The sequence below is a fragment of the Limulus polyphemus genome, unplaced genomic scaffold (assembly GCF_000517525.1).
Source record: "Limulus polyphemus unplaced genomic scaffold, Limulus_polyphemus-2.1.2 Scaffold2707, whole genome shotgun sequence".
NCBI lineage: Eukaryota > Metazoa > Arthropoda > Merostomata > Xiphosura > Limulidae > Limulus > Limulus polyphemus.
In genome coordinates this window covers 67650-80165 of record NW_013668317.1, presented here as the reverse complement: position 1 = coordinate 80165, position 12516 = coordinate 67650, and the positions used below count along the sequence as shown (strand labels likewise).

Genomic DNA, 12516 nt, shown 5'->3' with positions numbered 1-12516 from the left:
AACATACTTAAAAAGTTATACATGGAATAACAAAGATAAACGTTTAGACTTACACAACCTCGATTAATCGCCGTGATGACTAATAATGGTTGGAGACGGCTTGAATGGGTAATGAAGAAAAACTTTAATATAAGTTTAACATAACAGCAAATGTACAATGTTTTGATAAGGTTTTGTCATCATGTAGAAAGGAGGTGTATGTTGGACAAATACTGTAGAAGAGATGCAAGGGTAAGATGAAAGTGAGAAACTGGTCGTGACAGAAATAGATAGGATTTTCTGGGACAGCCCCCAACAATGGCAAAAGTGACTCAAATTGCTGGAAGTCAAGAAAGGGTTGATCATAATAATAATAATAATAAGTCCATGGAGGATAAGGCATTCTAACACCAGGCCTCAACTGAGAAACAAAATACTCAGCATTAACCCTAATGTCAGGGAAAGGAAGAAAAACAAGGTACTCTAAAGATGGGTGTCATGTAATAATGAAGGGACAGTATTATATGAAATCCATGAAAATAGGACACATCTGAGAAAGCATATCCAAAAAGGTACAGTTAAGCCTAGTAGATTCCATAGGAGAGGCATGGGAAAGTACAGCATAGTCAGGAGAAAAAATGCTGTCAAATGCTTCCTCATCATGAACAGGTTCAGACGATGCAGGAAGAACTCGAACATTTTTGAGAGAAGAAGAATGACTCTTATAACTATAAATCTCCTGACAAATGATAGCCAAGAAATCCCCAGTTGAGACCCCAGACCTAAAGCCTGTGTAATGGCACTCAAAGTAGTGGTAAAAATATATCAGAACTTATAAAACACAAACCTCAGAATTCATCGTAAACTGTTAAGAAGAAGAAAATATCAATAAACAAAGTGTTGGATATACAAGACTGTTTAGTTTAAGTTAATATTTAGTATACTTAGTGATTTAATATTTAATGATTATTTAGTGTCATAACAAGAGTGTTAATAGTTAATTATTTTGGGGGTGATAGTTGTGACAGTCGTACATTGTGTATGCAGTTTGATTGTTGTACTAGGCTTTTGTAATACTGTTGACATGATCTTACTCAAAGCTTCTAAGTTTTCTCGTGATGTGAATATTATTGTCACTACAGGGCTAGATATTTCTAGATTTTTCTGTCATGTGTGATAAATACATGTGGATACAGCAAGTTAAGTGAAGTAAATATGAAGTTAAACTGCATATTTGTCAGTTTGGCCATAATGGGCAATTTATAAACTGAGAGTTTAACAGAGTTGTAATAACTTAGATAAAGTAGAAGAATTTGTCTTATCAAAGGGTGTTCTAAAGTTATTGAACCTGCCTGTGTGGATTTTGACAAAAAGAAGACAGTTATTTAAAGCTCTGGATACAAAACAACAGTTATAGTAGTGATTTCTATGGTGTGTTTCACAGCTATATTGTAACAGTGAAGATTGAGAAGAATAACCCATCTTGTCAGTTGAGTTTCAAAGTAATTGAACCAGCCTGTGTGGACTTTGATGTAAAAGAGAATTATTTAAAGCTCTGGATACAACTGTGGTAATCTACAGGATAACTTAAGTGAATTTATCATTGATTGTATTGTGATAAAAGAGGAGAGAAGAAATAATTCGTCTTGTCAATTGGATTCTAAAGTAACCGAACCACACTGTGTGGACTTTTGACAAAAATGCAAATTATTTAAAGCTCTAGATTCAACTGTGGTAAACAATAGTGTAACAAATATTTGTACATATGTTTGAATATATATTATTTTAAGACAAGTAGCTTGTGTGCTGTCCGTTTATTGTTGACATTTATTGTCAGCAAGTCACAAACACCTACTGTAAAGAATTACAGCCCAATAAAAGCCTGACACAAAGGTAAGTTATTGTGGCAAACTACTGCATAAAAATAACGGTAGTTAATGAATGAATCACAAAAATTACTTCTAAAAAAAAAGTAAATGAGCACATGAAAAGAACACAATTGAAAAACGTCTGCACTCAGTCATTGCCTAATGAGAAATGATAGTTTGGCAGAATTGAATAGAGGGAATCACATGCATCAGGAAGGTGTGTCGCACTCCTACTGGTGGATGGCGCAAGATGATTTACATGCTAGATGCAGTTGAGCCACGTTGATCATGATGTATGTGGGAGTTCAAGGCTTGTGGCATGTGAAAACATTTTTGTATATGGAGGGCAACACTAAATGAGAATAGCTATTTATGTGATTGGTGGTAATGTATTGTATCAGAAATAACTTTTTAATTTCTCATTTCAAAGAAGAGAAATGAAAAATCTGAAATCTGTACACATACACACACACATGTATTTTAAACCTTATTTCTATGTAATCCAATGAAACTGGTACCACATATTCTTATCAGTAAATGCACAAATTTCTTAAACATAACAGAATAAGCATCAAAACTTGATCAACTATTTATACCTCAACTTGTAACATAGATCAGTAAAGTGTTCTCAAAGAAATAGTGAAAGATTCTCAAACTTTGAAAGGGTTAGTTAAAAACTTAGAATAGTCAAGAACCTAGGACAATGATACAGTGATATTTTATAAGTGTTGAATTTCAAATAATGGTATATGTATTTTTCTTGAAAGTGAAACCACTAAAAAAATTCATGCTAAAAATTACTTCATATATAACATCAATAATATAAACAGAAATGTTATTCAAAAAACTGGCTATCTTTTTAACAGTCAAGTCAAAGCACATATGACCAATAAAATTACATAATTAGTATATGTAAGCCCTGTTACTTGTTTCTTCATTATAAATAATAAGTTCACATACACATTTTAAGATATTAAAACAAAAAAAATGTATTAATGTTTTTACAATTTCCAAAACATAAGTGTAATAAGTACTCTCGAGTGTCAAAGCTTTCTTCTAAACATGTTTTCAATTTAGTTAAATTCTATTTTTTGTCCAAAACATTTTTTGACCTATCTTCTAAAATGAAACTTGAAAAAGTAAAACTTTACCAAAAAGTTAATGTTTTCATATATTTGTTAACAAACTCTCTGACAAAGATTTAAACATTGATAGAAATTACTATATCACTACTCAGCATTCTAAAGGTACTTGTAATTGTTGAATGTTGGTATGGCACATACTAAAATTAATCTGGAAATCTACCTTAGATTTCTTTGTCAACTGAACCAAGAATTGTTCATAGTATTCTTTAGAATAAATTACTGGTGGAATAGATTTTGTCTCTTTCATCACTTGGACCTGGATAAAATAACAGAGAAGAAAAAATTTGTCAATGGTAAATTAAAATAAGCTTATTTGTTTTCTTATGAATTATTTCAATATATTGCATTGAGGTTTCACAAGTTAAACCAGTAAAATAATACATTTTAATCAACTGTTTTATGTTGGGTTGAGGTTTAACAAGTTAAACCAGTCAAATAATACATGCTGACAGGGGCAAACTAAGGCGGGGGTTATTGGGGCTGTAGCACAAGGCCTGAGCTAAAAAAAAGGCCTGTTATAATGTTTTTTGTTTTGTTTTTACCTTAGTTATTAGTCACAATCATAGTAGGCCTGGTAGAAATATTTAGCCCCAGACCCATCTGACCTTTAATCCATTCCTGCATGTTGGCCACCAACTATTTTATTTTGGGCTGAGGTTTCACAAGTTAAACCACTCAAACAATACATGTTAGTCCCCAACTATTTTACAATTGGTTGAGGTTTCACAGGTTAACCCTATGGAGATGGGGCATAACCAATGAGCATATGTTGTATGGAGAATGATACACAGTACAACAATATTTCGGATAACTCTGAGGTTTCTAAATGTATCCTCACAACAATTGGTAAGATTTTGCTAAAGCTTACAAGTATTTTGTACACAAAGAATGAAATTATTTTAATTAAAAAACTGTATTTTTTTTTTATCCTACTTATTTGCACTCAGGCTCTGAATAGAGTATTATCAACAACATATTGTGCAGTGAAATGTTTATAATTAAAAATAGAAAAAAATGAACATATTTTTTAATTTTTGTCAAATAATCTTGAAAATCTTCTTTCAGTTATATTTTTAATTCTATGTTTTTACTTTTTCGCATTTAGTATATTTTTTACCTTTTATTTTCCATTCCTATCCTCTAGCATTATTGCTTATCACAACATATGTCAAAATGCTTTCTCGGGGCGTTATCCTTGGCTACAACACTTTAGCCTTTGTCAGAATGTTGAGACATTTGCCTACTACACCAAGCCTGACACACCGAGGCAGTTTGGCTTATATTGTAAGAAATTGTTAAACCTTTCTAATATGCATTTTAAAACATAATTAACACATAATAGTGTAAATATAAAACTAAAACATAAATAAAATCTAATTGTCTATCCAACTAACATATTTATAGAAGAGAAACAATGCTAAAGTGCTAGTGAGGACAAAAGCAGCTGGAATGCTAAGAGTGTTTGACAAGTTCTCTATGGAATTCTTTGTGCCAATTTTAAATTAACTGTTGGGAGATAGTATTTCAAAATGCAATATTTCTATTGATTACAAACATCTAGTTTAACTAAGTGTAATTGGCTGAGAAATTGCAACTCTATATGTAGAAAGTGGTTGTGACATCTGTAAAGAGTTCCAAGATATTTATTTCTCATTTCTCCCAATGTCCCCTAAGGAGCTTGAAAGAAGAATATGCAAACAGAGCAATTAACCTAGTTTATTTCTATATATGGAAGGTTTAGTATTTCTAAGTCGTTTTCCAGCCACAAAATCCAAAAGTTAAAAATTTGTGAAGTTTAAGAATTTTTCTTTGAGGTTTTTTAAATAAAGGAATTGAAACTTAGATAATATAAAACTTTGAACTATAATGTAAATTTTAAAGCTAATTTCATTGGTATATATTGAGGGTAAGATTGCTCAATTAAAATTTGAATGTAAAAAAGTAACAATTTGTGACATGTGCAGTACAAGGGTGCCTGTAATCATGGGGTTAAACCAGTCAAATAATACATGTTGGTCACCAACTATTTTATGATTGATTGAGGTTTCACAAGTTAAACCAGTCAACCAATATATGTTGGTTACCAAATGTTTTATGTTGTGTTGAGGTTTTATAAGTTAAACCAATCAAGTAGATATTACTCTCCTATCCTAACAAACTTCAACTGATTTTGTTAGGGAACAGTTAGAATAAAAGAAAAACATGTTTATAAACAGTGCATATGTATGTATTATTATGCATAGCATCATATATTTGAGCTTCAAAGACTGTTAAACACTAAAAATGATCATGCAAAAAAGTGAAATCAATGAAATTTTTCAGCATTAAAAACCATGTGTTAAATAACTTATGTTTTTCACACGAGTAAATAACAAACAAGAACTGCACAGAGTCTGTTGATCAATAGACTTCAACAATGGTTAAATGAGTACAATTTTTTGGTATTAAGTTATTTCTAAACAGAAAGCACACAAACTGGTGACATAAAACTAAGAATAAACAAGGCTAGATGTTTGCAAGTATAATTATTATTTATTATATAAAACACAAATATACGAAACATTTCAATATTGTTACTCAGTTCAAATATGAAATTTCCTGCATTTTTAACTACATGCAAATACATTCTTATTTTATTCATTTTGTTCCTTATTCAAATAAGTTAAACTGTTTGGATAGCAGTAAAATCATCCTGATGAAACTTGATATATTGAGGTAATTCTTCTGCTGCTGGAGTTAAATGTGATTTTGATCCAAGAAAACATTCTTGTGTCAAATTAGCATTAGAAAACTTAAACAAAAAACAACCAAGGTAACATTATATTTTTGGAAATAACAGGTTTGATGTTTCAAAATATCATGCCATAACTGTGAATAAATCCATTCAAAATGAAAAACAAATGGTGATATAAGCTTCAAATATTGTTAAATTATAAAAAAATCAACAATGGAACATTAAGGGTTTATATTTTATTAATTCTGAAGTCTAATTTTTTCAAGGATATAAATGGCAGTGCTAAATTTATAAATTATCATTTTGAAAAGATCTATTTATCACACTATGCTGTACAATAGTCAAAGCTAATGTTCCTCTTAAAACTTTTCCTGTTGAATACAGTAGATGGTATAAAATACACTAGTTTCTCTTGGTTATTTTGTAAAGTATAGATTAAAGTCCACAGCTATCATACCTTTTGAGCCTCAAAGTCCATTTTTGGCTTCTTTTTTAGTGGCCCTTGGGAGTTTGCTCTTTCAGAAGCCTAGCAATGAGATTATAAGTCTTTCACATACAAAACATCATATTATTTTTAATAAACTAAAAAAAAATTTGTTTGTGAATATATCGAGTATTTTTTTTTATCTGATATTTTCTCTAACCTAACTCTATACAAGGTCTGTCAATTTGACTGACCTCATAACCACCAAAAATATAAATCGAAATAAATCTAAAATTACTCTTTTTTTTCTTTCTAGAATGACTTCAAATTGTAACATGAAACTATATTCGTTTATTCTAAGTAGCTTTAAACTCTTAACAGTATACATCTATTTATACTTACATTTTATTGTTTTATTGCCCTTTGAACCATGTCTAACTACTACTGTTTATGCCATTATAAGTTGTAAATCACTTGGGGAACATGGAGCTCATGTTTTGCTATTGAATTATATTATCCACGAGCTACTCCAAGCTGCTCGCATGTGTGCCTCGTGTAACGTTTTTATTATATTATTGTATATTTTACCTAATCTAACCTTAACTAACCCAAAGAGATCCCTATTTTTACATTTTAATTACTTTTATAATAATAAATAAAGAATAAACATGAAAAACAAGAAATAAAGTGCTTACCCAGGTTTTCTTTTTGTTCGCTGTCAACTGTCGATAACACTTAACTCTACTTATTTTATACTACTGGTAGTAATGCACTAAATAATTTTCATTTAATTAAATAATGCACCAAAAAATATAGAATAATAACATGCAAAAAGCAGAAAACTTCCCCTAACCATTGCAATTTTTCTGGCTTTCTAACTATGCAACAAAAGCCGTTACAAATTCATCCAAGCTAGTCATTATCTTTCCCGTGTGAAAGAGGATTGTACTAACAGACAAAATGACAATTCTCTGTTTAGAAAATAACATAATATGGTATTAATAGTAAGAGAGAACTATTAACAAATCCTGAAAAATAGGATGTGACAGGTGGGTGTGGCATGAGGGGTCTGATTTTCTATTTGATGGCTCTGTAACCAAACAAGATTGAAGGCTATAAAAATTATGGTTTGCCTGAGCAGTGACAATTTTATAATGAGCAATTTACGTTAAATTTCATAATTATTGTAGGGGTGGTGAATAAAATAGACAAGAAGGGATGCCTAGAGAAAATATGTCACATTTCTGACACCATGGAAAGGATTTTTTAAAATATTGCCTCATAAAATTAAGAACTTAAAACTATATACTATTAAAATATGGCTTATTAACAACGATTTAATGCTATACTAATTGACATAACATAAACAAAAAGTAGTTTAATTAAATTTTGAATGTAAGTCACTAAAACCTCGTGACATGCACAGTAAATGGCAATAACTTTACCTTGTGTGTCTGAGAATATATCAACACATATCACACCATTAGTTACAAAAATACTCGTAAAATAATTTCAAAGCTGACAAACCTCATATGTGATGAAAGTGTCCACATGTGGAGTTAAATGTGTGCTTGATAACTTGACCAACTTTTCAAATTTGGAACACAAATGGCCAATTTTCAAGTTGTACACGCATATATACTGCAAACAAACAATTCTATTAGACAGAAAACTAAAATAATAAATTATAAACTTAAGTTGATTGAACTATTATACACACCATTGTTCTAACTTTTACAACATTTTATTGTAGAACTAGTTTTACTTAATCTTATGCTTAAAACCAGAAGCTGAACCAACATATTTTGTGAAAACTCCAAGGGTGTTATAGATGCGGCTGACAAGTTTCAAAGTAGTGTTTGCACAAGATCCTAAAGGAAAAGCTGTCTGAATGAGTTCATGGACAACTGTGATTAATTGGCCAAGATGTGAACAGAGATTGTATTCCCTCTTTACTCGGTTTTCTGGGGGTTCAGTATCTACAAGAAAAAAATATGTATTTAATAAAAAGAAACTGAACTTTTTCTAACACTAATTAACAATTTTTATCTCCTGAATTGTTGAGGTTATTATAGTATTACACATAAATTAGGATATATTAGTCATATGCAAAAATATATAGATCAAGACTTTAATTTAGCTTCTAAAACTTTAATACATTTCAAGTGGGTGAAAGATTATAATGCCTTACATCCAAGATATATCTTTAAAATTTTAAAATAAAAATCAGTAGACACATGACTACATGAAAAAAAAAGAAGCTAATGTGGTTTGGAACTATTACAGATAAAAAACTGCTGATAATGGAGTTAAGACTGTAATGAACATCGTTTCTTCCGATCTTGTGAATAACTAGTTTATTCACCTTTATTTGCTTCAGAGTCAACAGTAATTTGAGCCTTCATCTGATTTAAAATCCACTCTATTTCATTCAATACAAGATCAGCATGAAAAAGTATCAAATGGGCCAAGGGTAAGGCTGTTTTCTCATTGATGATTGCAAATTGTTTTTTGTTCTCCACTTCTACATCCTACAGATAATAATCACAGAAATGACAAAATACCATGAGATGTTATCTTATGAATCAGTCAGACAAATTAATATGAATGAACAATGATTCATGCCCACTAAGATAAATTTTATTGTTCTGTTGAAAAGAACATCTACTGAAAAATTATCATTGGGTGATTTTCTTCTGCAAAAGCATTTCAACTGTTACTATTATCAAAACAAATGAAGAATATTACCTAATTACACATTTTTTAATTCCCTTCAAATAAAAGTAGTTTAAACTCTATTTTATTAAAGCTTGATTAAATACTTTAAGCCAATACTAGGTTTATAAAAGATGTTTGCTAAACTGGATTAATAATACACTTAGTTTGTGGTTATTTAATGAAACAAAAATCAAATGTTTCTAAGCAAGCATATCATATTCATTATAGCCTATCAAAATTAACTGACAAATTACAAGTTTTGAGCTTTAAGGTTATGCATCTAAGAGGATACATTGCTATACTGCTTATGAAGGTGTTCCATACTTGCTAAGTCTCATGAAATGGTAGGCTCGATAAAATATCACCAAAACATACCATACCTAGTAAAATTACAAATTGCTGGTTCTACAACACTGTTGATCAACAAGTTCCACTCTCACTAAACCTAAGAGCAATTAATGAATACAACATCTGTAACAAAGTTTAATTTATCATGTGGTACTCTTGCCAAACCAAACTAGCAAGATGCTAAGTTTGCCAAAGAATTCATTAAAACGATTCACACTTATGAATTATGACCACCAATCAAGCACTTGTAAATATTATATATAGTGGGTAAAAGTTAATCAACAGTTGGTACTAAAGAAAATATTATGAAGACAATTCAAACCAATGTAAATATTGTTTGCTTCAGAACATTAGTTAAATAGAAAGTAAATTATGTTCTAAATGAAACGAATTGTAATGTTTGCTGATAATTTGCAAAATTTCATTAACATTCAGTTAAAAGTTATAGCATGAAAATTATAAAAAGCACAAAATGGTTACAAGGTCGAGCCTATGCTGAAAGAGTTAATTATGATTTATCTGCTTTCTGACAGTACAACAGAAGGAACAATGGGTTGGATGAAAAGGAGATAAAATAAGTTCCAGTACTGTGTACGAGCAGATTTTCACCCATGTTTTGCTCTAACTTGTACATATCTATTATTGAATAATTTTCTTCTAATGAATCAAAACTAGAGTCTCATAAACACCTAAGTTTTACCTGTGATGATGAAATGTTCCTATAAATAAATTATAATAGTTATTTGTCCAATGGGACTTTCTGTCCTGTATTTCACATCCTGATGAATACTTGCATACAAGTTATTTTTTTGTACAAAGTAAAGAGATTAAAATAAGAATATAGTAGGCATGGCCTAGTGATTGGTTTGCTGGACTGTGTATTTCAGGGTCCAGGATTTGCATCCCACTATTTGATTAGAGTAGTCCAAGATTTGGAGTGCTTTTGAGTAGGTGATTTTTAAATTCCAAAAGTTAGAGATAGCTAATGCAGATAGCTTTCTGTAGCTTTAAACAAATATCCAACACAAACATTTTTATTTAATAAAGCTAGTATTTGTAGCTAATTTTTTCCAAATCTAAACTGATATGAAATTACTCTTATATCGTAATACATACCTCAGTTATATCTCCAAGAATGGAATGAATCTGGTTAGCTACATCTCTTAGTACAGGGATATACTCTTTACTCTGATGACTCAAAGTTAAATAGAGAGACAACATAGCTTTGGCTACACCAGAATCATCTGTAATATTTATATACAGGCTGTTAAAAAACACTTCAAATTACCTCACATTTGATAAATTAAAATAAATTATGTTTTATCTATTTTGGAAACAAGTCAAAAGAAACAATTTTCTCATCATTTCAAATTTCACGTTTAGGTGTTTCAAAATAAAGTAATTGTAGGAGAATGAGATCTAAATTACTTTTAAAAAATCTGTAGACATAATCAAGTAGCCTTGTTAAAAAAAAAGTCATTAGTTACTGGATCCAAACCTACATTTTCTTAAATGTTTAATATTATTTTCTTTTCATTAGCTTAAAGATAGTAACTTCTTGCAATTTCTAAAAGAATTGGAACCACTTTTTAAAAAGAAAGCACATAAATCAAGATTTTCTTAAATTGTATTTTCAAATAATGTAAATATTTTTTATTTTTTTTAGACTATAATGTTTTGCTAGGACTCACATGGGATTCTTTGGTTGATATTTTTTGTTGAAACTTGCAAAATAGCATTTCTTTTCAGAGGTAATTTCTTATCATTTTAAATGTCAATACAAATATAGTTTATAGTTTAGTTACTTTCATCAAATATTTTGAGTTACTCTATCAAATTTTTAATATTGCAAAACAGAGAGCTTGACTATAAACAAAAATAAATTCAAGTGAGAAGTATATCAAGAGAGATAGTGAAAACATGGCCAAATAACTGAACACAGTGTGATTAGATTGTTATGTAAGCACAGTAACACTAATTTCAGAATAATTTGATTCTACAACACATTTTAGGCCAATCATTTCAGTTACTCCTGAAATTACATACATAATATTCTTGTTGAACCAGTAAGATCCAACAAAACTGCTTCATGAATTTTTAAGTTTCCTAGAATAAGTTGAAAAGCTAGATAGACTCAAATGACCTTTTGCAACAAAATATTATGAAAATGAATTAATAAAAGTTTACCATTTTATTCATTCATCAAAACCTTGAAGGCCATTTTAAGTCATATAAGTATCACAATTTCTAATTACACATATAAATAATTTATTTATATTGAGTTTAATAGTCATTTTTCACTCTTAATAGGTACCCTATATATCTATACTTCATTTTTGGCATATTTACTACAGTTATTTGACAATGTAAAAAGCAACATACTGCACCTTTTTTCTTTAAACAAGGATTAGACAGAAGAGTCATCTTAGAGGAACAGAAGTCCTTAATAATCCCTTACTTGTGCTATTAGGTACAATGAAAATCAACACACAAGTTAGTGTTGTTGACCAATCTTTCAGGTACAACTGTATAGTTGAAAAATCGTTATTCTCAAAAGTGCCTCTTGTCATTTACCTAAATACAATATACTATTGGAATCAAAATGTGATTACAAGAGCTTAAGAGAGAGGTTTGAGTTTGTTTCAAAGTAGCTTTATCAGCTCAACATACAAGTTGAACAATTGGTAAATAATGAATTTGTTGCTTACTTATTTCTTGTTCATTACACAGCTTATGGATCCAATGAAAGTATTCCTTAAAGATGAGGCTTGCTGGTTGAATATGCTTAGACAAGCATGAAACAATAGACAAGAGAGAAATTATCTCTTTCAAAGAATGGTCACCTTCTGAACATCTCAGTGCATCATCTATAATATGCTGAAAAATATATTATCATATAAAATATATCTATATTTTGATATTCCTAATGTTAGAAAAAAAAACTTTTTGTGAGTCTCTTTGTTAGGAAGGTGTTGGTAATGTTTTCTAATAAGTGTTGTGGATAGCAGTTACGTTTCAGGATGTCATGTGAGGACGAAATTTCAGAGTGCAGATTAAGATATGTGGAGCACAGGTTGTAAGCTCTGTTTAGTAAGCATGAAACAAGGTTTCGTTTATACGTAAACAGGATAAAGCTATCAAAGTGTGTAAGGAGACCAGTGGACGTCTCTTTTTTCCACATCAATCTAATGAATCCAATTAAGATACCAACTGTACCTAAACTTATTATATACTCGTGTCTTCTTTATACTGGCAAACAAAGCTTAAATTTAAAAAATCAACTTAAACGCATACTTGGTC

The 12516-nt window shown here is 30.1% G+C and overlaps 1 protein-coding gene across 1 annotated transcript in view; it reads right to left on the bottom strand.

Annotated features, from left to right (window-relative positions):
• Positions 1-12516, bottom strand: part of LOC106467692 (Fanconi anemia group I protein-like) — an 86531-nt gene that overhangs the window by 7521 nt on the left and 66494 nt on the right. Inside the window, exons 12-18 of the mRNA XM_022395893.1 lie at positions 11925-12093; positions 10333-10460; positions 8516-8681; positions 7951-8129; positions 7678-7791; positions 6184-6252; positions 3153-3248 (exon numbers count right to left, since the gene is read on the bottom strand). Of these exons, the coding sequence (XP_022251601.1) occupies positions 3153-3248; positions 6184-6252; positions 7678-7791; positions 7951-8129; positions 8516-8681; positions 10333-10460; positions 11925-12093 (921 nt within the window). The remainder of the gene's footprint in view (positions 1-3152; positions 3249-6183; positions 6253-7677; positions 7792-7950; positions 8130-8515; positions 8682-10332; positions 10461-11924; positions 12094-12516) is intronic.